General features: G+C 35.9%; 1 protein-coding gene and 1 pseudogene across 5 annotated transcripts in view; one reads left to right on the forward strand and one right to left on the reverse strand.

Moving 5' to 3' along the window:
• Positions 1–26,992, reverse strand: part of LOC131274947 (ral guanine nucleotide dissociation stimulator-like) — a 225,986-nt gene that overhangs the window by 73,130 nt on the left and 125,864 nt on the right. For 2 of the 5 annotated variants that reach the window (XR_011646733.1, XM_071210270.1), the window contains exons 3-4: positions 2,832–2,947; positions 1,763–1,811 (exon numbers count right to left, since the gene is read on the reverse strand). The exons of 2 other annotated variants lie outside the window; for them this stretch is intronic. Coding sequence is in view for 1 of the 3 variants with exons in the window: in XM_071210270.1 (XP_071066371.1) it covers positions 1,763–1,790 (28 nt within the window). In the remaining 2 variants the exon portion in view is untranslated. Of the gene's footprint in view, positions 1–1,762; positions 1,812–2,831; positions 2,948–26,992 lie in introns of those variants that run through there. One more of the 5 variants, XR_011646732.1, reaches the window with a different exon arrangement.
• LOC101442903 (desmin-like) overlaps positions 2,572–26,992 on the forward strand; it is a 33,805-nt pseudogene continuing 9,384 nt past the window's right edge.

Here is a 26,992-nt window from a genome sequence, read left to right on the forward strand (position 1 = left end):
TGGGTGGGGGTCGGGGCGGACGCTGGTGAGGCCTGACTCAGAAGGGCGACCTCTAAAGGACGACCCCCCCGGGGGACTAGACACGACCACTGAGACCAGGCTCCTGTGTGTGCTGGGGGCGGGGGAAGTAGGGGTCCCTTTAGACCCTGGGGTCCTGCTGAGTTCCTGGAGAACCAAGGTCAACACTGGGGTCAGCAGCCACCCCTTCCCCTTCCCTAAAATCAACCAGAAACCAACCTGGGAGCTGTGCCACGGAGGCCTGCGCGCGGTAGGGCCATAGGGGTCCGGTCTGAACCTCAGCCAAGAAAACCCTCCTGCAGGGACATTGCGGGGGTCTCCACGCAGACCCCTGCCTCTCGTGGAGCCAAGCGGGCGGTGTGTCACAGAGAGCGCTGCAGCTTCTCCCTGGCGGCCCCTTGGCTGCTGTGAGTGACCAGCCTCGTGGGCTCCCCACGGGCCTTTTGCTCTCAGGACAGCTTGGTCTCTGGACCCTGAGACCAGGAGGCCTGGGGCAGAAGAGGAGGCCACACAGCCAGGGCCCTTCTGGGTGTATAGGGGCCTGGACAGTCAGTTAAGCTGGCCACAGAGAATGAGTTAGAGGGCGCCCCTCCTCTAGAATACTTTCTTTGCAAGAGTTTGAGAAAGGTTGGTGTTAATTCTACTTTAAATGTTTGGTAGAATTAACAGTGAAGGCATATGGTCCTAGGCTTTCTTGGGTGGGAGGTTTTTGGCTATTGATTCCATCTCTGTACTTGTCATAAGGTTGCTGTGGTTTTCTCTTTCTCCTTGAGTCAATTTAGGTAATTTGTGTATTTCTAGAAAATTTTCCATTTCATTTGGATAATCTAATTTGTTGTGTACAGTTGTTTATAGTATTACTTATAACCTTTTTTATTTCTGTAAGGTCAGTAGTCGCATTGTTGTAGATGTCGAGAGAGGTTCAATTATTGTGTATGGAAAGGCCAGGACTCAGTAATAATTTTGGGAAGGAAAAGGAATTTATTTATGACCAGCTGGACTTGGGAGCTTCTCATTCAAAGCCAAGTCCCGAATAAGATTTTTGAGCTCTTTTTATACAGAGGAAGAGTTAAATGGTCCTTTGTTTCAGTGCTCAATAAGTTTGAAATAACACATATCCCCCACATTCTAGGTAAGCTTTTAGCATAAACTTCATACATTCCATGTAAGCTTTTATCACATTTGGTTTGCATCCTTCCTGAATATTTAAAGTGTATTTACATTGCCTAATTGTTTTTCCAGGACAGGAGTTGTTACCATGGTTACCAAGGGCAGGGCTGTAGCTCTCACCATCAGACACACACAACTCAGGTTATTTACAAAGAGACAGACAACCCCCAACCATAGCATATATCATTCCTCCTTTATCCTAGCTTAACTTGCTAAGCTTTGGCATAATTATCGCTGGCGTTATGAGGTGGGTGGCTGTTTGTTGTTTTGATTGATTATCCCACTTATCAATTTCCCAGTGAGGGCCTAAAGACAAAGTTCCTGGGTAACATCTGAGGCTTATCCTGTTTCGAGAAGTTCTCATCCTGGACAGCAGAATCCTGGGGGTGGGGCCCCCCAGCAGCCATCCTGGAGGTTACTGGTGCTTATGTGGATTTTTTGCCAGGCTCCAGATCCATCTATTAATTTTATTTTACTCTTAGAGAGTTTACACCTTTAATCTTAAAGAGGTGCTGAAGGGAGATGATCTCTTTTCTGTAACTACTTCCTGCTGGCCATACGGTGTAGTCCTTACCTAACATGAAGTTGGGTGAAGTTTTCATATGGCTAATAAGATGTCCATTCTGAAAGAAACAAATTTAATTAGAATTTTGGAATACTTGTTTGTTAAAAGATGACACTGGATTACAAAGATAGATGCCTGCAAAGATGGCACTTCTTTCAAAAGTTGGTGGGGAACAGTAAATATATATGTATATATACTTTTTAAAGTTATTTTATGTTCAGAGAGATATTGTAATAGATAACAGTATTAGGTGCTTAGCTTTGTTTTGAAGACGCATTTCAGGCTGTTTAATGATTGGCACTCATGTGCTCCATCTTGTATTCCTGGTGAACTGGCACCTTCTTGGGCAGTGGGTTTCATTCAGTATTAGTGCACCAAATTGGAAATACTTTTACGGCTCTTGTAGGAAATTCATATGCATCCCTGGTGAACCAACTCCCCTCAGAAAATAATGTCTCTTAATTTCTTGAGAGAGAACACCCACCCCTTGCCAGGAACCCTAAATATGCTATCGGAAGCCTGCAAAGCACATCCTACTGTCCCTCTCCCTTAGGTGTGCTACAGGGGGGCTAGTTAATTTTCTGACTCCACCTTCTCCCAGACCAAGTTTCCTATCCCAGGGCATTTAGGTAAATTGGGCTCTCTCACCAGATTCACCTCTCCTCTCTTCCTAGGCTCTCCCCAAGTTAGCTGATATGCTCCTCCAAACTCAATAAAAGTGGGGAACCAGAAAATTGAGCCTGAACTCCTTGGGCCCCTCTGCACCTCCCAGTAAGTCCTCCCACTCACAGGTAGTCCACGACCAGAGGAGTAGGGCAATGCCAGATTTCCAGGACTGCTGGGCTTGTGAAACAGAGCCCTGGGAGAATGTGGACTCGGGGTATGTAGATCTGCAAAATGTGGGTTGCAGGGGTGCAGGGAACACGGGCTTGGGGTTCATGCATTTGGGGAACACAGGGCTTGGGAATGCTGCTGCACGACTGGCAGCTGTCTGAGAGTGATGCACCCTCAGCCCTAGGGGGAAGGGATTTACCTTCCCATGGCTTCTGAGTTCAGGGTTAGAAACCCACAGTTCTACCTTGAGCAAGCACCAATTCTGCTGCAGTCTCTCCAGATCAACATCCAGGTACCTCCTGCCCTGTAGGTTCCTGAAACAGCCTGCTCCAGCAGAATTCCATCACCAACCAGCTGGTCCTTTGCAGGAGAGATGACAATGGTGTACTTACTCAGATGCCATCTTGCCCCACCCCTTTAAGCTGTGAGAGTGATTAGAACTACAGAATAAAGTTTTTTCCATTTTGCTTTTAATTGAATAATTTCTGGTAATTTTGACTGTTTAATAGGTGACCCACTGCTAGTAAGCCAGCCTCGTTTTGCTACACATTAGAGTACAATAGAGTAGTAGGGTGGCTGAGCCTGGTATTAATTAACCAGTTACCTGTAAGTCACTGGTGGCCCCATTGTTTTTAGTGAAGAGGGCTATTTTATTTTATAGACATGTTTATTTTTATTAACTATTTAGAAAATGGTTTACCAGGAATTTAAAATGTCTAATGTACTTTTGTACATGATTTAGAATAGAAAAGATAACATTATAATTATTAGGCATATATTTAGAACAGGATAAAGGTACAGCACTTAATATTAATGTATTACTTAATGCATAAGGATTCTGAGTTGCAATTAATAGTTTTAAGTTTCAGGTTTATAATACTTTACATGCTATCTCTCCGTGGGAGCAGGCCATAATGCCAATTGTGTTTAAGTTCTACTCACAGTATTCTGGTATTTATTGCTCCACTTTGTATGTTTTTCACAGGAACTGCAGTACCATTGGTCTTAGAGAGAAACTAGGGAGTAGATTTTACCAGCCTGGTGCATAGTGGTCTCTGGCACTATAGTGCCAGTTTGGAGATGATATTCATTGTACATTTGGCTGTCCTTAGCCACAATTGGCTACTGCAGGAGCTTGAAACAGCAAAGTAGTTTCCATCCACTTCAGGAGCATGACCAGAAAGGTAGTAGATATTTTGTTTTAAAGGTTAGTGACCAAATTAGCCAGTAACTCATATGGAGAGGCAACCTGCAATGTATTCAAGGCCTGGTTTGAATGTACAAGAGAATTTGACAATGTTGAAGTTTATCCCTTGATTTTCATATATCTTTAAACATTTTCAATGTAATATGTTACATATCAAATGACTTTGTTTATTTTTACATTTTTTTACTATGATTTTACTTTAGTAGTAGAGGAAAAATTATTTTTCATTGTTAAAATGAAAATGGAAGATTCCCAATGGAATCAAGGTAACCTTTTATTACCGTTACTTAAATATGCAACTTGTAGTGACCTTTAGGCAGGTTTCATTGCTATGAAGTTATTTTTTGCTATTAATATTAATTCAGGGTTTTAGTTAATAATGACTTTTTAGAACTAGAACCATTTAAATGCTTCAGTTTGGGAGATGCTTTTACAAACTTTTTACAATTAGCTACAATTACAGACTAGCAAATTTACTTTAGATTACAATTAGGAGCCAATGGAATTTACCTTATGCATTTAAGAGAGAGCAACTCTACATTTAACTTTATTTCATTAAACATGAGCTTACAGTTTTTATTATTTTAAAGATTTAACATATATAATGTTAACTTGTTAACCTGATATTTTATAAGCTAGAGAGATAATAAGTTAAATAAGTTGAACTTGTTTTTGATTAAACAAAGAATGTTGTTTTCTTTTTTACAGGGGCTTAAAACCTTTGTTTTTGATAATTTTAAAACTATGAATAATTTTAAAAGCATACTAATATTTTAGGCTCTGGAATATAAAGCAATTATTTAACCTGTTTTAATTATAATTTAATAAGGATTTTATAGCTTTTTAAACAGTTTCTATATTTAGATTTTTACATGACCTTTCATAATGTTTAGTTTAATTTGGGTTTTAGGAATATATATTACTTACATAACTGCATATAATAGGCAGACATGAATAGTTTGATACAGAAACACCATTTAGTTATTTAAAACCTTTTTTTTTTCCTGGTTCATTTAAAGTATAGCTCCCTTACTGGCTTTCCTAGTTATATTGCTGTTTGGAGGGAACCTGGCAAGCATTTGGGCTTTTGTTTAGAATGCAAAGAAACCAGGTAGCTTTTACTCATTTTTTTTTCTTTTTGAGAAAGCCTGAACAATGAGGGGGGGAGGGGGAGGGTTGCTTAGTAAGGCTTGGTACACTCAGAAGAGTATTGCCTACTCTTGGAAAACCTGGCAACAGTTATTTCTGATTCCTGGTGGAAATGACCAATTAGATTAATTTATATTATTTTAAAGGTCAAGGAAAAAGACAACTTTTCCTTTAAAAGGGTAAAGAGGAAATGAGAAGACTAAAAATATTCAGAATAGCACAAAAGTGATATGCATAAGCCCCTTTCTTTTTAATTTAACTATAAGTTTTTAATGTTTAATTACTGGATTGAATTGTTAAGGGGTGGAACTGTAAGCTAAGGCAAATGCAAATGCAGTTTATAATTACTATCACAATAGTTGAAGACCAGGGGTGAAATTAGTTATAAAATAATTATAGGATAAGTTTAAATAATAACTACCACCATCACAGTAAGCACTAGATAAACCCGAAGTAGCCATAAATAGAGGCAAATTAATTCAATATCACTATTACAATAACCGAAATCCAGGCCACATTTACTCCATTGTAATAGCTTTAGTTATAAATTTATGCATGTATATAAAGGTACTTATACAATGATCTTAATTCTTAGTTACAGTTTTTAGTATGTTTTTACCTTAAGATGAATCAGATACTTTTATTTATTAAGTTACAAGAACCTTATTAGTAACAACCCTGAGAAACTTCCTTGTTTTTTTCTAGTAACTGAACAAATTTCATCTGCGAGCTATGCAATTAATTTACCTGCAAGACAGCATTAACATTCAAATATTCATTTTGTTACCTTTTACCATGATTTCTTAGGCACAAGCAAACTAACAAAAGTTAAACACAGATTTTAAAGTTGAACACAAGGTTAAGCACAGATCAAAACAGAAGAATTCCATATCTTAAGCATCTCCAGGGTATTGGGAGATAGGCTAATTAAATTTAGCATGATGTTGGTAAGCCGAATTGGTTTTTTTGTGGGTTTTTTTTAATTTTTTTGTAGTTTTATGACCTTTACAGCTGATAGTTCTCAGCCAAACCATTAAAAGGGCTATCAAGTAATTAGAGGTTTATTGTTTCAAGCAATAGCCTCCTTCCTTTTGGTAAAGGTACTTTACCTGTTTTACAGCTTTAAAACATTTCAAAGCATTCTTATGCAGACTTGCAAAGAGAGAAATTCAGAAAAGCAGAACCTGGGGAGAAGTTAATTATACAAATTTATTTTGGCCCTTGATGCCGTAGGGAGGGAATTTTTATTGCATTTATCCTGGTCCTGCTCGGCACCGTCCTTCACCTCCCCCCTTCCATGCAGCCAGGTGTGATTAGATAGGAATGTGGCTTATGAATAGAAGGCATGGACTCACTGGAAAGGGGCAAGCTGCTCCCTCCTTTCCTGGGTCTCTGCTTTTGCTGCACATCCTCTTAAAGGTAGGAGGGTGAAACGTGTTGGTGGCAAGTTCCAGGCTGCTAAAATGGCTTGAAAAGAACTTTCTAAGCTTGGCAATTTCCCAGGGGACCCCTGTACTGTCAGGGCTATGATTTAAGTTACTGGTTTCATCAGCCATCCTGACTGGGGCCAATTTTAATAAACTTGGGTGTGCGGCACAGACATGGATGACCCTCAAGCCCCAGCAAATGGGCGGACCCAGAGAGGTGAGACAGCAGAGCATGTGCACACATCCAGACTCTGGGGTTTTGCTTTATAAACTACAATCATTTCACTCCTTTGCTAATGGCAAGGGAGGGCTCCAGCTTAACCAAAGTTTAGCACTTTACATAATTACACAATTTAACACTAGCACTGGACAGACACAGACAGAAGCACAAAACCTATTAATTAATCTGACTTACAATTTCTATTTTTTTCTGGCATGGCTACTCCTGCAATCATTACAAACTTTAGAAAGAGAGAACACTTAACATTTAAATCTGAACAAGATTTCCTGCTTAATCTTGCTGTCTACAAAGTGAATTCATCTGCAATCCAGCACAAAAACAAAAGGCTCTGGCTAAACCTTTTTCATTATTTAACTTTACATTCAGATCAAGTCTCACTGCAAAGCTGATTCATTTTTCTGTAACAAAGATTTTCTAGATGAGACCAATTTTTAGGATGTTAAATTAAGCCTATCAACATCCTTTCCTATTATAATCAGGCCTTCACTACCTCATTTTAGGCAAGATTAAAACCAGATGCTAATCATCATTAGCCAAACCTAAACACCAGATTTTTCCCCCTTTTTTTTCTTTCCTTTCAGACCTGGAGGAGACAGCTTCACCCCAATTTCTGGAGGTAATGGGGTCTCCTTGGGAGGTGATTGGGCTCCCCTTCCTAACAATTAAAGCTAGGGTTTTCCTGACACTGCTCCCCCAGGGGAGTCTTACCTTTTTTCCATGTTTGGAGTTTTTTCATTCCAAGAATTTTTCCAGAACTTCTGTTATCCCTGATTTTCATCAGGAGGATTCCAGCAGAACCCACATCTTTTTCTTGACTAAACGTAGTCGAGGGGCACCCAGATTTGGGGTTCACCTAAGTCTTCCTGGTTCCCCAGGGATCTAGAAGGAATAGCGAAATGCTGCCTTCTCTGACCTTCATTTGCAAATCCTGGATGAGCCCCCAAATGTTGTAGACATTGAGAGAGGTTCAATTATTGCATATGGGAAGGCCAGGACTCAGTAATAATTTTGGGAAGGAATAAAGAATTTATTTATGACCAGCCAGGCTCGGGAGTGACTCATCCAAAACCCGAGCTCCGAATAAGATTTTTGAGTTCTTTTTATGCAGAGGAAGAGTTAAATGGTCCTTTCTTTCAGTGCTCAACAAGTTTGAATTAACACATATCTTCCACATTTTAGGTAAGCTTTTAGCATGAATCCTGTACATTCTAGGTAAGCTTTTAGCATGAACTTCACACATTCCATGTAAGCTTTTAACACATTTGGTTTGCATCCTTCCTGAATATTTAAAGTTTATTTACATTGCTTAATTGTTTTTCCGGTACTGGAGTTGTTGCCATGGCTACCAAGGGCAGGGCTGCAGCTTTCACTGTCTGACACACACAGCTTCAGTTATTTACGAAGAGATGAACAGCCCCCACCCATAGCCTATATCAGCATCACCATTTACAGTTCTGATTTTAGTTGTGTCTTTTCATTTTCCTTTGTAAGTCTAGTCATGTTACTTTTATTAATTGTTTTTGAATGAACCAACTTTTGTATTGTTTATTTTCAATTATTTTTCTACTGATATGGGCTGTGTGTGGGGGGCTGTATGTTTCTTCATAAATAACCTGGGCTGTATGTGTAAGCTAAATATGTTAATTCAAGTTTACCTGGAATGTGGAAAATATGCATGGGGGGATGTATATGTTAATTGAGACTTACCTAGAGAGTATATGTTAATTGAAGACCTATCTGATACTTACCTAGAAAGTGTGATAATTGAAAACTAATCTGATACTCAGATAAAACACTTGAAACTCTAAGAAACTAACAAAAGGTTCTTTTGCATATAAACACCACCATTTAGCTCCTGACTCATATATCCTCTGTATAAAATAAACTCAAAAATCTTATTCCAGGCTAGGGTTTTTGAACAGAAGAGTTTCTGAGTCCAGCTGGTCATAAATAAATTTTTTCTTCCCGAAATTATTACTGAGTCCTGGCCTTCCATATGCAATTATTAAATCTCTCTGCTTCCACAACACTACCCTATTTCATTTATCTCTTCTCTAATCTTCCTTCCTTCTGATAACTTTGGGTATACTTTGCTCTTTTTCTAGTTCAAGATGTCCAGCAATGTACTTAATTTTTTCATTTTTCTTCTTTTTTACTATAGGCATTCACAGCTATAAATTTTCATCTGAGTATCACCTTCATTGCATCCTGTAAGTTATGGTATGTTGTGTCTTGGTTTTATTATTTCTAATTATTTTCTGATTTCCCATGTGAAGAAGAAATTTACTATGTTATTTACCCATTTATACATATTGTTGGACACTTGCACTGCTTTTGGGATTTGTGAATAATGCTGCTATGAACATCAGTGTGCAAATATCTCTTCAAGTCCTTGCTTTCAAAACTTTTTTGTTAATGCCTAGAAGTGGGTTTGCTGGGTCAAATGGTAAATGTTGTTTCTGAAAGCCTTTGTGAAAGAATGTAAGTGCTCCCAGCTTCCATTTTATTTTCTGTAAAGTGCTGGAAAGCACCAATGATATGCCTAAAAACAAATATTGCTGATTGGATTAATTTGATGAGAATTTGCTAATGTGGGGTTTCCTTAGCAAAGCCTAATAATAATGTCATTTTATTCATTATTTATTTTTATCACTTAGAGGTTTTTAGGCTCATTAAATAAGATTTCAGAACTTGAGTACTTTTTTCAGCTTTGTAAGGCAGAAATAAATGCAAAGTCCTTAGCTAGAAAGATTTCTTTGAATCCTGTTCTTTAATTAACTGACACAAAAACCTGTACCACATCAGTGACAAATACTGAATCCAGATTTTTTTGCATATACAATGTAAATAAAAATGCATTACTTGACATATACTGTTTTATATCCATTGTGTCCTTATTATAATATTTGGTCCTTTAATAATGAGTTTTGTTTGCACTGGAATAAAATCTAAAGAAATTTTGAGTTGATTTATATTCATTGCCCTTATAGTTTAAGCATGGCAATGTATTGTTTTCATTTTTATCTCTTCAGATTTTCTTAGCAAGTGAATTTATTTATCCGGAAAATTTTCACATGTTTAAAACAGATTAATTTGAGAAATAACCAATATTGTTTTAATACTTGTCCTTTTGTGTTATGATACAGATATAGGCTTTGCTAATAGAAATAAAATTCCACTTAATAATTACTACATTAAAGAAAAGTAACTAGCTCTTGATGGGACATCATATTCAACCCTGGACATTTTTAAAGACTTCACCTAAAGTGATTTATAGATTCAGTGCAATCCCAATAAAAATTCCAGCAACTTTCTTTGCTGAAATGGAAAAGCCAGTCATCAAATTTGTATGGAAGGGTAAGGTTCTTCAATAGAAAAAATCATCTTAAAAAAGAAAAATGAAGTTGGTTGACTTTCACTTCCCAATCTTAAAAATTATTACACAGCCATAGTAATCAAAACAGCATAGTACTGGCATAAGGAGAGACATACTAATGATTGAAATTGAATTGAGAGTTCAGATGTCAACCCTCATATTTACAGCCAACTGATGGTCCACTCAGTGGGGATATAATAGTTTCGCCAAAAATGATCTTGGGAAAATTTGATATCCATGTACAAAGGAATGGAGGTGGGTCCCTAGTTCTCACCATGTAGAGCAAACAAATAAAAATGGAACAAAGACCTAAATATAAGAACCAGAACTATATAGCTTTAGAAGAAAACACAAGGAAGCAACTTCAGGACCTTGTGTTAGGCAATAGTTTATACAACTCTATATTCAAAACACAAGCTTTATTATTATTTTTTATTTTAAAAAATTTAAAAAAGGTAAATGGGACTTCTTCAAGCTTAAAAATTTTTGCACCTCGAAGGCAGCTCTATCAACTTTCATCCTGTTTGGACTAGACTGTTGGATGGATATCTGATTCTGTCCCCACTCTGTCAAGGCAGGAGGAGAAATAGTGCACCCTCAACCTCTTTGGAAAACTATAAGTGACTTTTTTGTTTGAATATTTACTTGGTTGATTTAAATCTTTGACTATTTTGATTTCTATTTAAGTTGATTCTGACAGATTTTGCTCATACTTTCAGTGTTTCTGAGGAGGAACAGGCTTTTGGAGACTCTAATCTGCCTTTTTAAATTGATGTCTCCCTAACTTATTCTTTAATTAGGTTTGACTTATGATTCACTCACCTGTCTTGGTATAATTCTACTCATATTTTATATTTATTTTTTTGTTTTTTATTTTATTTTTCATATTTAAAGATACTTTAGATTACATAAATATTGCATCAGAAATATAGGGGGATTCCCCAATACCCCATCCCCTCCTCATCCCAGTTTCCAACAATAAGATCTTTCATTATTGTGGTACATTTGTTACAATGGATATACATATATTGAAGCATTGCTGCTAACCATGCACTATAGTTGAATCTTTTCTATTTCTTTTTGAGTCAGTTTTGTAAGCTTGTGTGTTACTAGGAATTTGTTTACTTCATATAGCTTTTCTATTTTGTTGGTGTACCATGATTTATTGTCTTTTCTTATAATCCTCCTTATTTTTGTAAGGTCATTAATCTCCCATTCATTTCTGGCTTTAGGAATTAGAGTCTCCTACCTTATTTTCATGGTCATTCTCACTAAAAAAGCATCAGTATTTTTTATATTTCCAAAGAATGAGTGTTTGAATTTGTTGATTCTATTGTTTTTCTGATCTCTCTTTTGATCATATCCAATCCAATTTTTATTATTTCCTTTCTTCTGATAGTTTGGGATTAGTTTTCTCTCCTTTTCCCAGTTGTAAAGAATGTGAAGTTTGGATATTTATTTGAAATTAATCTCTGAGCACTTATTTTGCTTCATCCCATTTGTTTTCATATCTTTTATTTGTTTCCCTTCATCCCTTTTGTTTTTATTTTCCTTCATCTTCATCTTCTTTATGGATCCTTATTTTGTTAAATGTTTGTTAAACAGTGGTTTTATTTTGTTGTTGTTTGTTTAATCTTGTCATGTATTTGTGAATGGAGTTTTATATGGAATATTTTTAAAAGAGACTTGAAGTCTCCCACCAGCCAACCTTATATAAATTTTTTTTCAATTATGTACTGGATAGTTAAAATAAACACACATAGCTACTGGAAAAAAACCCTTATATTTTCTTCAGACAAGTAGACTGAGTAACATTATGACTGAAATATTGTCTCTTTTTCAGTCAGCTTCTTCTGCATAACTGTAAAAAATTCTCATGCATAGTAATGAATATTTATTTATCACTTCTGTATTTGTGGAGTTCAGTTTACCTTGGCTCTTGCAGTGGTATGTTAGTAACTATTATGCAAACATGCTTATAGAGTTCTGCTTTTCTCTTGAGCATCTGAGTGTAGACTTTTGAAGACTATTTCCCAAGACATCCATTAGCCCCATGTGAACATTAGACATTGGTAGATTTGAACCTTAGCTGAATCATGGGGTAAATTCTAGTAGAACCTGGCTCAAAAGAATGTTGTCAGCCAGAATAAAGAAGAATAAACTTGAAGATAGGATAATTGAAATGATCTAGTCTGAAAGACAGGAAGAAAAAAATAAAGAAAAGGTAAACAGTGTAAGGGACATGTGGAAGACCAATTGTATGAAAACATGCACTAATCGAGTCCCAGCAGAAGAGAGAGCAAGACACGAAAAGAATATTAGAAGAAATAAGCCTTCCCAAATATGAAAAAAAAAAACATGAGTATTTGCATAAGTAAAGACAGCAACACAAATACACATTAAATGTAAAAGGAAAAACGTAGTGCAGTAAGCAAAATTAGAGAATAAACTTGCTGTGTACAGATATATTTCTGAGAGTACAGACTCATATCCAGGCCACACTTACAGTGAATCTCACAATAAATTGAATTACATGATTTTTTTTTGTTTCCTAGACATATACAAGTTATGTTTATATTCTGCACTAAGTGCATCATAGCATTATATCTTAAAAGTCAAAGATATAATGCCTTAATTAAACAAATTTTATTGCTGATGATGTGATCCAAGATGATATCAGAGTAGGTAGGGCATGGCTCCTTTGCAAAATAGGGGAGGAGGCATAAAAGTATTCTGAGAGCCATTTGGAGACCTGCAGACAAGGAGAGTGCTGCATGTATCATTTGGGAGGGACTGAGGACAAAGAGAGGGAGTGTCCAAAGGCAAAACCATGAGTTGGTATCCCCATGGCTGGAAATTCCATTTATCCATCCCCCCCTACCCCAAGGCAAACAGCCTTGTTAAAATCTGAGGCTGAGTGGCCAACACAGAGGGGAAAGAACAGGTTCTTCCCTGGGATGAGGGAGGGTATGGCAGAAGTCTGACTGTGGTGTCTCCTCAGTGACTGTAGCTGCCATAACTTGTTGGTTCAGAAGAGCTAGTAGAAATTAAAGGATTCATCTCCATGGAAGGATTTGTCTATGAACACTTTCTGCTGTGAAGAAGACAGGCTTGATAGACATGGTCGGGCCCAGCTTGTGGCTCTCTGCCCCTGTTTTGATTACTCGAACAGGGCAGTATTAAAGTCTTAGAGAAAAATGAACTAAAAATCAAAGAAGAGCTGTGAAATATAACCACTAGCAATAGAGAGAAATTGATTAACATAGCCAAATCAATAACATAATCAGATGCCAAGATATTAACAAAAGATTATCCATATTAAGAAATAGGAAGATATGACCCAGCTAAAGGAACAAACCAAGAATCCAGATGAGACCCAGGATTTAAGACAACTAATAAATGATATCCACATAAATCACCTTAATTTAAGTAGATGAAGGGAAATATGACTAAAGAGATAAAGGATATTAAAATGACCCTGTGAGAGCATGAAGAACAACCTGAAATCCTGCAAAAAAGTAACAGCCAAAAAAAAAAAAAAAAAAAGTAACAGCCTGTGGGAATGAAAGAAACAGTGGAGGAGAGTAAAAATATATTAGCAGCATATAATGGCAGATTTGATATGTTAGAAAATGAGTAAGTGAATTTGAAGACAGAGCATTTCAACTTGAAAAGGTAGGAGAAAAGACAGAAAAGAATAAAAAAAGTCGAACATAGTTTTAGGGTTCAATAACAACATAAAATTGCAGAAATGTATGGTTTTAAGTTTCCCAGATCTAGAAGACAAAGGAAAGGGGATAGAAAGAATATTTGAGGAAATACCACCTGAAAATTATCTAACCCTTGTGGGAGACATGAATATAAATGTTCAAGAAGGACAGTGTACCGCAAACAGAACAAATCAAGTAGACCTTCTATGAGATATCTACTTTTCAGAGAGTCAAAGACCAAAGATGTAGGATTTTGAGAGCATAAGAAAACAAAACAGTTTACTTACAATGGAGCCACAATAAGGTTAAGTTATGGTCTCTCATCAGAAACCATGGAGGCAAGAAGGCAGTGGTATGATATATTAACGTACTGAAAGAGAGAAACTGCTAGACAAGAAATCTTTATCTGCCAAAACTACCCTTCAGAAATGAAGAAAATTTTAAAGTCTTTATAGACAGACAAAAATGGGGAGTGTATTACCAAGAGATGAGATCTTCAGGAGATTTTAAAGGGTGTCTTATAGCCTGAAAAGAAAAGACAAGGGCAAGAGCCCTGAAGAAGTGTGTAGAAATGAAGACTTAAGTAAGAGAAACTGAAAGAATTAAAAATACAAAGAGTAGTAAAAAAAAACCAAGGGATTAAATGGGTGAAGTAAATAATACATTTACCATAGTAACAATGAATGTTAATGGATTGAACTCTCCAATTAAAAACATGGACTGATAGAATGGATTTTTTTAAAAAGCCGTCTGTTTGTTGTCTCTAAGAGCTACACTTTAGATACAAAGACACATTCAGGCTGAACATGAAAGATTGGAAAAAGATATTCCACACAAATAGCAATTTACAAAAGAGAGTGTAGTGATACTAGTATTGGATAAAATATATTTTAAATGCAAATCTCCTATAATAAATTAAGAAGGTTACTATATATTAATAAAAGGGAACATTCACCAAGAGGAAATAACAATAATAAATATATATGTACATAGATAGTTGCCCCAAAATACATGAGGTACACACTGGCAAAACTGAAGGAATGAATTGATGACTCTACAATAATAGCTGGAGACTTCAACAGTCAACTCTCGGCATAGAACATCTGTAGAGAGCATAAGTAAGAAAACAGCTTGAATGATATGAGAAATGATCTAGATATAGTAGATATTTATAGAGCATTACACTCCCCCTAAGAGCAGGATATATATTCTTCCCAAGTGCTCGTGGATCTTTCTCCAGGATAGACCATATGCTGGGAGATGGGGATAGGGCAGATCTCAATAAATTTAAAAACATTGAAATTGTACTAAACACTTTCTCTGACCACAATGGAATAAACTTGGGATTTAATAATTGGTGAGAACAGGGAATTTTCACAAATATATGCAGATTAAACAAAACATTCTTATTAATCAGTGGCTCAAAGAAAAAATCGCAAGAGACAATACCTCAAAACAAATGAAAATGAGAACACAATGTAACAAAACTTATGAAATATAGCAAAGGCAGTGCTATTAGACAAATTTATAGCACTCAATGCTTATATTAAAATAAAAGAAAGAACTAAAATCAAAGACCTAGCTGCACATATGGAGGAAAAAGAAAAAGAACAGCAAACTAATCAAAAAGTAAGCAGAAAGAAAGAAATACAATTATAGTAGAAACAAATGAAGTGGTGAGTAAATAAAATAATAGAGAAACTAAACAGAACTAAAATTTGGTTCTTTGAGAAGACCAATAATGGATAATTAGAAAAAAGAGCATATTCAAATAAATGAAATTAGAAGTGAATAGGGTGACATTACCACAGATCACACAGAAATAAAAGAGTTCTTAAGTGGATACTATGAACAAATATGTGCCAACAAACTAGACAACATTGATGGAATGGATAAATTTCTGGAAACAAGAACAAATCCCACCAACACTCAACAAACCAATTACAAGATATTCAAATAGTCATCAAAAACCTCCACAAAATGAAAAGTCCAGAACCATATGGCTTCACAGATTAATTCTCCCAATCTTTTAAAGAACATATACCAATCTTGCTCAAACTCTTTAAGAAGTTAACCAGAGGAAATGCTACCAAACTCATTCTAAGATGCTAACATCACACTAATACCAAAGCAAAATAAAGATAAAATGTAAAAAGAAAATTACAGGCAGTTTCTTTAATGAATATAGATGAAAAAATCTTCAAAAAAGACTTGATAACCAAATCCCAAAACACATTTAAAAAATACACCACAATCACGTGTGCTTTATATGAGGTATACAAGGGGAGTTCAACAGAAGAAAATCAGTGTAATACACATTAATAAATTGAAGAAGAAAGATCACATGATCATTCAACAGATGTAGAATGTGCATTTGAGAAAATAAAAAACCGTTCTTATTAAAAACACTCCAGATGATAGGAATAGAAGGAAGCTTTCTCAGTATAATAAAGTGCATATATGAAAAACCCACAGCTAACATTGTACTCAATGGAAAACTCTGACAACTTTCCCACTGAGATTGGAAATAAGACACAGATGCCCACTGTCTTCACTGTTATTCAATTCAGTACTAGAAGTTCTAGCTAGAGCAGTTAGATTTGATAAATAAATAAAAGGCACCCAAATAGAAAAGGAAGAAGTAAAACTTACACTACTCACTGATGATATGATCCTATACTTAGAAAGTCCTAAAAAATCCACAACAAACTATTAGAACTTATAGACCATTACAGCAAAGTTGTGGGACAAAAAAATTAATGCATAATAATGACTAGCATTTCTATATACTATTAATGATCAATCTGAGAAGAAAGAAACATTTCCATTAACAATAATAACTAAAAGAAACAAATATTTAGGAATAAATTTAACCAAGGACATAAAGGACCTGAATTCAGAAAACTATAAAACATTGCTAAAAGATACTAAAGATGACTAAAAAAATGGAAGGATATTCAATGTTCATGGGTTTGAAGACTAAATAACATTACAATGGCAATTCTACCCAAACTAATCTGTAGATTTACCATCATTCTAATAAGAATTCCAATATACTTCTTGGTGAATTGAAAAAGTCAATTATTAAATTTATCTGGAAGGATAAGAGTCCCTAAATAGTGAAAAATATCTTTAAAAAGAACAAATAATGGACTTTTACTTCCAGACTTTAAAGCATATTATCTAGCTACAGTGGTGAAAACAGTATGGGACTGGCGTATAGATAGACAAATTGACCAATGGTATCAAATTTAAAAATTGGAAATAGACTGTCAAGTGATTTTTGACAAGGCTGTCAAACCCACTCAACTGGTTCAGAACAGCCTATTCAAGAAATGGTGCTTAAAGAACTAGACATCCATATCTAAAAGAAAGAGGACAACTATCTCACACCTTATACAAAAATTAATTCAAAATGAATCAAGGACCTAAATATAAAAACTAGAACCATAAAAACCCCTAGAAGAAAATGTAGGGGAAAATCTTCAAGATCTTTTTGTTGGTAATTTCTTGGACCATATACCCAAATATGAGCAACAAAAGAAAAAAAATAGATAAATGGGATTGACTCAAATACTTTTGCCTTTCAAAGGATTTTGTTAAGAAGGAGAAAAGACAGGCAAATCAATTGGAAAACATCTTTGGAAACCATATATCTGATAAGGGATGGATCTACATGTTATTTAAAAAATCATACAACTTGACAAAACATCAAACAACATAATTAAAAATGGGCAAATATTTTCAAATACATTGTTTTCTGAAGTGGAAATATAAACAGAGAAAACACATATGAAAAGATGTACATTATAACTAGTTATTAGGGAAATGAAGATCAAAACTACAATGAGGTATTATGCCAAAAAACATAGCAGGAAACTGCAAGCATAGTAAAGGATGTGGAGAAATAGGAACACTCCTTCACTATTAGTGGGAGTGTAAAATAGTGCATCCTCTGTGGAATATGATTTGTCAGTTCCTCAGGAAACTATAGATTTGCCATATGATCCATCAATCCTGCTACTAGGCATATATTCAAATGAACTGAAAGCTGGGACATGAACAGATATTTTCACACTGATGTTCAATGTGGTATTCATGGTTGCGAAAAGATGGAAACAACCCAAGTGTCCATCAAGCAATGAATGGATAAACAAGATATGGCATATTCATTCAATGGAATATATTCAGCTATAAGAAGAAAATATTTTGAGGAAGCACATGAAAACATGGAGGAACCTTGAGGGTATTATATTGAGTGAAATAAGCCAGATACTAAGAATGAATACTATATTGTCTCACTGTTGTGAAGTAAATACAATGCGTAGACTTATGGAGTTGAACTTGGAAGTATAGGTTGGTGGGAGATGAAATGTGGGATGAGAAGGGGGAGATGATGCTGGATGTGAGTTTTATAAGGTCAAATATAAATATGTGGTAATGGATGGACCTGATGGTAAAACATTGTAATGAATGTAACAAGCCCTGTTGATGTATGGATGTGATTGTGGTGTAAATGAGTATTCTAGAGATTATTAGAGGACAGCTGGATGTTAATATAGGAAATGTATAACAATGATTTTGGTGGTAGATGAGGATTATGGTAAATCATATAAAAACAGGAATGTTCTATAAGAATGTGGTGATGCATGGGAAAAATATGGCCAATGCAATTTATAGACTACAGTTAACAATATTGTAATATTTTTGTAGCAAAAGCATAGAAGGTAATATATTAATGCTAAAGGTACAAAAAGGATTATGTGGTTTGCTTTTGTGAGATATGAATATGATTAAGCAGTTTTTTCTCACTTCATTTTTTTTCATTAGTAAGGAGAACTTGACTTCATCATTTAGGTAATATGTGTTAATCTATATATCCTTCTGAACACTAGAGGAACAGTTGAGTTAGTTGTTGGAATTAAAGGGGTAAATATTGCTTTAACAGAACTTTTAGGAGTAATACTTCCATAAATTTTTGAGCTGCCCTCTTCTGTTATTTTATTTTTTTATTTTGAAATAAAGTTTGAATAAAAATGCTTTATTGCTTAAAAATGCTAACCATCATCTGAGCCTTCAACAAGTCATGATCTATTTTTGTGGGTGATTTCTTGCCTAATTGTTGATGACTGCTTACTGGTCAGGTTGGTAGTTTTGGAGGATTGGGGTGGCTGTGGCAATTTCTTAAAATAAGACGACAATGAATCTTGAGGCATAAATGGAGTCATCTTTTCACAAAAGATTTTCCTGAAGTAGCAGCTGATTATGTTTGATGGTATTTTACCCACAGTAGAACTTGGATTCGTCTTATCCATTAAAGTTTTATCATGAGATTGTAAACTAAGGAACATCTTCATGTTCTACTTCTAATTATAATTCTTTTAGTATTTGCCCCACATCTGCAATTACTTCCTCCACTGAAGTCTTGAATCCCTATCCGTGACGGTCGGAATTAACTTCTTCCAAATTCTTGTTCATGGCAATATTTTGACCTCCTCCCATGAAGCACAAATGTCCTTTTTTTTTCATTAAAGAAGCTTTAGATTACATGAATGTTACACCAAAAATATAGGGCATTATCATAGATGTCACCCCCTCCATCTGTCACACTTTCCCTCATTAACAACATCTTTCATTAGTGTGGTACATTTGTTATACTTGATGAGTAAATATTAAAGAATTGCTAGTAACCATGGTCTAGAGTTTACATTATGGTTTACACTTGGCACTGTGCAATTTTATAGGTTTTGACAAAATGTATGTTGGCCTGTATCTGTAATTGCAGTATCATACAGAACAATTCCAATGTCCAAAAAATGTCCCATATTACACTTGTTCTTCCCATTCATGCCTCTCAGAATCACTGGTGACTACTTCCTTTATATCAATGGTACAAGTTCTTCCATTATTAGAATTAAAATAAGTCCACTTTGGTCCAGAGTTGAACTCCCACAAATATTCATTCTTCAATCTTGAGGAAATGGACATGGTGATGTTCCCTCTGCTTCTGATTGAGAGGGTCTTAGATCCCACCAGGCAGGTGATTGGAATTCTCTTGCTTGCAGCTGTAGATACTCCCTGTTTTTTGGGGATGGAAATTGTCCATAATCCTCCTTTTGTAATTGTAATTGTTCTGGGTGTGTCCAGTGAACTGAAAAGTAGGAGTTGATTGCTACTGAAATCCAGGGCTCAACCAGCATATGAACAGCCAGAAGATTAAAGTCTCTGGGACACATTTAATGGGTATAGTGCAAATTATAGGTTCAAATAAAAGGGTCATAAGAGCCATGTATAGGAAAATTATAAATGAGTCTAATTCTGATACATTGAGGGGATAGGTATGAGATATTCTAAGGCAAGACCCACTGAAAGGTTGTTGAATTCTTGAGATTGTCTACCTTGCCTATAGTGCCTAGAAGTCTCTAGAACCCTCAGGAACCCCTCTGCTTAAGGCACTGTCTACTGTGGCAGTGAGATCATCCTGAGATATGCGTAAGTGTAACCTTTGGAATGACCTCCTGACTCAATGAACTCTCTTAGCAATAAAAAGTCATTTGTATTTATATTTCACTCTTTTGCTCCAGGTGTTTTCCAAATGCATTGCAGTTTGGCACTTGGTAAGAATCCCTTGTGCCAGGGAGGCCATCTCTAGGAGTCATGTCCCATGTGAGGAGGAAGGTAATGTGTTTATATGCTGAGTTTGGTTTAGAGAGACACCACATTTGAGCAACAAGGAGGCTTTCAGGAGGTAACTTTTAGGCCGTATATAATTCTAGGATAAGTTTCATTTCAGAAGAATGAGGTTCCTAAGTACAACTAGCTCATTGGTCTGTCATTTGCTAGGCACTGCCCATGTACCCTAGGGATTTTTGCCACTATATTAGTGAATATAGCAGACTCCCCAGAATGGGAATTTGATATTTTTTCAGTTATTTTGTGGGTCTCCACCTACTGAGGCAAGACCCCATGATCACTTGAACACATTCATATTCTGTAAAGACATGTCACAGGTACACCCTTCCTACACATACCCCCAACTCAGGCACCCCAAATCAGTGATTTTCCCCTTCCACGGTTAGGACCTTTTTACAATCCAAAACCTTCTCAAAAACAAATCCAAAAAATAAAGAACCTAAAAAAATAAAATATACATGAAAAAAATTGCAGTGTCTTTAATCACCATAAGATCTATCTTTTATTTAGTGACAATTTCTTCCATATGTTCCCTCAGTGTCTTCTATTTTTTTCAATTTATTTTCAAAAAAGCTTTAGGTTATAGAAAAGTCACATCACAAATATAGGGGACTCTTGTATTTCCCTCCCACTTCCCCTTTCTCTCACACACTTTCCCCTTCAATAACATCTTACATGAGAATCATACATTTTTTACAATTAGTGGACAAATATTGAAGCATTGCTCTTAACCATGGTCAATGGTTTACATTTTTGTTCACATTTTGCACTGTACACTTTTATAGGTATTGACAAAATGTATACAGGCCTATATCTGTCATTGCAAAATCATGGAGAACAATTCCAGTACTCTAAAAAATATTCTATGTTCCATTTATTCTTCCTCCTCTCTCTTCCCCTCCCCTCAGTAACTGTGGTAACAACTAAGTTTCCATTTTTGAAGAATAAGTTTCATAATTACATGAATTAATATTAAGGGCTTGACATATTGGTCTGTTTTCTTTTATTAGGCATTGCCCCTCAAATTGAGAACCTAGCAGGTCTCCCCAGGATGGGAGTTTACTATTTTCTTGCTTATTGTCTGGGTCTCCATGCACTGAGCTAGCATCCTATAACAGGATTAACGCTTTTGTAAGTGTTCTGCCATATTAAGGGGAAGAACAGTGCCATCATTGTAATTTCAGCCACAGACATGCCAATCCTGAGTTTATCTGTTCCTTCCTTCTTCCTTGAGCCCTCCCCCCATTTCCATGGATTATCTAAAACAAACCCCCACCCTACTCACCCTAATATTCTAGCACCATTTACCTCACTCATCCCTGCACCACTGTCACCTACATCCACTGCCAAACCACCCTATTTCACCTTATCATAGGTTTCATCCAGATTGGCATCAGCTCACCATATTCTACTTCCTTTCCGTCTCCTGATAACCTGTCTTCTAGACTCTAGCTCTGTGAGTCTGCTCAGTGTGCTTAGGTTATACCATTGAGGCCATGTAATATTTGTCCTTCAGTTACTGGCTTACTTAACATAAGGTCTTCAAGAGACTTCCATGTTGTCCCATGTGTCAATACTTCATTCCTTCTTACAGCTCATAATATTCCATTGTATGTATATATCACAATTTACTTATCCATTCATCTGTTGATGGACACTTGTGTTGATTCCAACTTTTGGCAATCATGAATGATGCCACTATGAACATTGTTGTGCACATATCTGTTTGTGCCCTGCTTTCAATTCTTCAAGGTATATCCCCAGCTGTGGTATTGCCAGATCGTATGTCAGTTCTTTAATTAGCTTCCTAAGGAACTGCCAAACCATCCTCCACGATGACTGCACCATTCTGTATTCCCACCAGCAGTGAATGAGTGTTCCCTTTCCTCCTCATCCTCTCCACTTGTAGTTCCCTGTTTCATTAATAGCTGCCAGTCTCATAGGTATAAGATGGTATCTCATTGTGGTTTTGATTTGCATTTCCCTAATAGCTACTGATGTTAAGCATCTTTTAGTGTGCTTTTTAGTCATTTGTATTTCTTCTTTGGAGAAATCTCTTCCCCATTTTTTGGTGTTTTTTTTTAAATATATATTTTTATTTGTTTTAATAAGATACTTAGATTACATAAAATATTACATTAAAAATATAAGGCATTCTTATATGCCCCACTCCCCATACTTCCCACTCTTCCCCACATTAACAACTTCTTTCATTAGTGTGGTACATTAATTGCAATTGATGAGCACATTTTGGAACATTGCCAATAATCATGGATTATAGCTTACACTGTAGTTTACACTCTATCCCACTCAAATCTGTAGGTTATGTCTTGTCCATTTTTAAAATGAGTTGTTTGTCTTTTTATTTTTGAGATGTAGGATTTCTTTATATATGATAAATATTAGACTCTTATTGGATAAATCATTACCAAATATTTTCTCCCATTGAGTAGGCTGCCTTTTCAATTTGGCAAACTTTTTGAAGTGCAAAAGATTTTTAATCCTTGAAGTGGTACTGTTTATCTATTTTTTCTTTCATTGCTCATGCTTTGGGTGTAAAGATATGAAACCATTTCCTACTATAAGATCTCATAGATCCTTCCCTCCATTATCTTTTGGGAACTTTATGATCTTGACTCTTATATTTAGGTCTTTGATCTATCTTGGTTAGTTTTTGTATAGGGCATGAAATCCTCTCTTATTCTTTTGGATACGGATATCCAGTTCTCCAAGCACCGTTTTTTGAAGAGGCCATTCTGTCTCAGCTGAGGGGCTTTGTGACTGTTGACTATCACTTGACCATATATGTGACAATCTATATCAGAACTCTGAATTCAGTTCCATGGGTCAGTATGTCTTTCATTAAATTAAATACTATGCACTTTTTACCATTGTAGATTTACAGTATGCTTTAAAGTCAGGTAGTGTGATTCTTCCAATTTCATTTTTTTTTCAATATATGCTTGGCTATTCAGCGCCCCTTTCCCTTCCAAATGATTTTCATAACTAGCTTTGCCCATTCAGCAAAAATGCTGTTGTAATTTTACTGGGCTTGTATTAAATCTGTAAATCAATTTGGGTAGGATATGTTCACTTATATAAAAAGGATAAATCAAAACTATAAATTGTCTGCAGTTTATGATTTTAAAAGTTATTTTACTTTTCTCCATTTCTTTCTGTTCAAAAAGGTGATCAAGTAATGATGGTTAATTTTACATGTCAACTTGGCTGTTGCCTACTTTTTATACTTAAGTAAGAACTGGCATGATTGTTACTTTGAGGTTATTTTATATATGAATTTAAGTCATTAGATTTTGAATGCATCTGTAGATGATTACATCTACTTTCAACAAGAGATTGCATGTTTGTTTCCAACTTTTGGCAATCATGATTAATGCTGCTATGAACATCAGTGTGCAGATGTCTGTTCATGTCACTGCTGTCAGTTCTTCTGGTTATATACCTAGTAATGGTATTGCAAGTTCACATGGCAAGTCTATATTCAGCTTCCTTAGGGACTTCCAAATAGTGCTTCACAGTGTCTGTACCAGACTACATTCCCACCAACAATGAATAAGCATGCCAACTCTCTACATCTTCTCCAACATTTACAGTTATCTCACTTCTTGTAGTGGCCTGTCTAATAGGTGTGAAGTGATAGCTCATTGTACTATTGATTTGCCTTCCCCTAATCACTAGTGATGTTGAACATTTTTTCATGTGTTTCTCCACCATTTGCATTTCTTATTTAGAAAACTGTCTTTTTAAGACTTGCTCATTTTAAAATTGGGTAGTTTGTCTTTTTTATTATTGAGTTGTATGGTCTCTTTGTGTATCATGGATATTAAACCCTTATCAGATATGAGATTGTAAAATACTTTCTCCCATTGAGTTGGCTGCCTTTTCACCCTTTTGATAAAGTCCTTTGAGATGCAAAAGAGTTGAATTTTGAGGAGGTCCCATTTATCTATTTTTTCTTTTGTTGCTTGTACTTTAGGTGTAAGATTTAGGAACGTATCATCTATCACAAGATCTTGAAGATGTTTTCCCACAGTTTCTTCTAGGATTTTTCTGGTTGTTGCTTTTCTACTTAGGTCTTTTAACCATTTTGAGTTAGTTTTTGTCTAAAGTGTGAGATAGGAGTATTCTTTCTTTTAGATATGGATACCCAGTTTTCCCATCACCATTTGTTGAATAGACAGTTCTGGCCCAGTTGGGAGGGCTTGACCACCTTGTCAAAAATTGCTTTGCTGTAAATGTAGAATCTGTTTCTGAGATCTCAGTTTGATTGCATTGGTCAATATATCTGTCTTTATGCCAGTGCCATACTGTTTTTTTTACCACTATAGCTAGATAATATGCTTTAAAGTCAGGAAATGAGAGTCCTCCAACATCATTCTTCTTTTTAAAGATATTTTTGGCTATTCAGGGCCCCTCATGTTTCCAAATAAATTGATAATTGTTTTTTCCTCTTTTTCAAAAAAAGTCTATTGGGATTGTGTTGAATCTATAAATTAGTTTTGGTAGAATTTGACATTTTAATGATATTTAACTTTTCAATCTAGGAACACAGAATATCCTTCCATTTATTTAAGTCTTCTTTAGTTTCTTTTAGCAATGTTTTGTAGTTTTCTGAATACAGGTCCTTTATGTCCTTGGTTAAGTTTATTCCTACATATTTGTTTTAGTTTTTATTTTAAATGGAAATTTTTTCTGAGTGCCTCTTCAGATTGCATGTCAGCTTTATATAAATGCTATTGATTTTTGTGTATTAATCTTATATCCTGCCACTTTGCTGAACTCACTTTTTGGTTCTCATAGCTTTTTGTGGGTTTTTCAGGAAATTCTAGATATAGGATTATATAATCAATGAATAGTGAAAGTTTTACTCCTTCCTTTCCTATTTGGATGCCTTTTATTTCTTTATCTGGCCTACTGGCTCTAGGTAAAATCTCTAGCACAATATTGAATAATTGATGGCATTAAAATTGGACTTTCAGGCGGTGGACTTGGCCCAGAGGTTAGGGCTTCCGTCTGCCACATGGGAGGTCCACAGTTCAAACCCCAGGTCTCCTTGACCCATGTGGAGCTGACCCATGCTCAGTGCTGATGCATGCAAGGAGTGCTGTGCCACACAGGGGTGTCCCCCGCATAGGGGAGCCCCATATGCAAGGAGTGCACCCCATAAGGAGAGCCGCTCAGCATGAAAGAAAGTGCAGCCTGCCCAGGAATGGTGCTGCACACACGGAGAGCTGACACAGCAAGATGACACAACAAAAAGAAACACAAATTCCCATGCTGCTGACAATAACAGAAGTGGACAAAGAAGACGCAGCAAATAGACACAGAGAACAGACAACCGAGGTGGGGGGGGGCGGAAAGGGAGAGAAATAAATAAATAAATCTTTTTTAAAAATTGGAATTTCAGGATATAATGCATTTACTTCAGTATTTCTCAAAGATTTTATACATTATACTAATTAGATAACATTTTGAACATAGAAAATAATAATTTAGAAAAGAATTATGGTATGTACATACTCAGCTCACACAATTCTTGCTAATCTTTGAAGGTAAGTATTGTGCACTTTATTATTTTAAATAGTCAACTGCACAACCTGAAAAGTATAAGGCTTATACACTCAAAAATTACACAGTGAGGAAAGGACTTATGAGTCACTCAATACTTCTTACATATTTGGGGATATAGTCTTACTTTTCATTTCACTATCTTCATTTTTTCTTCATTTGGGTTTTACATATAACTGAATTACATTTATTTACTTGGTAGTTTCCTACTAAGTATTTGTCACACCTTACAAAAAATTGATTGTAATTCAGACTCAGTCAAAAATTTTTATGGTCACTTTTTAAAAAAAATACATAAAACATTATTTTTTCATTAATGAAATTCTCTTACATCCTAAGGAAGTATTAGATAATTGTTTACATATTTCTTCAAATTTATTTATGATTGTGGCCTGAGATTCTAAATCTCAAGTGTCAATAGGATATGAATATGTGAAAGAAAAAGACATCTGAAGAAATACTTTAATTGCAATTTGTATGCATAAATAAGTCAATTTAGGCGGCGGACTTGGCGCAGTGGTTAGGGCGTCCATCTACCACATGGGAGGTCCACACTTCAAATCCTGGGCCTCCTTGACCTGTGTGGAGCTGGCCCATGCGCAGTGATGATGCACGCAAGGAGTGCTCCCCCGCGTACAGGAGCCCCATGCGCAAGGAGTGTGCACCGTAAGGAGAGCCGCCCAGCGCGAAAGAAAGTGCAGCCTGCCCAAGAATGGTGCTGCCCACACGGAGAAATGACACAACAAGATGACACAGCAAAAAGGAGACACAGATTCCTGTGCCGCTGACAACAGAAGCAGACAAAAGAAGATGCAGCAAATAGACACAGAGAACAGACAACCTGGGTGGGGGGGAAAGGGAGAGAAATAAATAAATAAATCTTTTTAAAAAATAGTCAATTTACTACTTTCAATCAGATCTATCTGACTCATTGACAATTCACATATTTCTGTTAGAAAAAAATAGTACTTAGTGATTTAGCAGGAAAAGTAACGTGTCTGTATTTCTATTCT

Source organism: Dasypus novemcinctus, chromosome 21, assembly GCF_030445035.2.
Source record: "Dasypus novemcinctus isolate mDasNov1 chromosome 21, mDasNov1.1.hap2, whole genome shotgun sequence".
In the NCBI taxonomy this organism is placed as follows: Eukaryota; Metazoa; Chordata; class Mammalia; order Cingulata; family Dasypodidae; genus Dasypus; species Dasypus novemcinctus.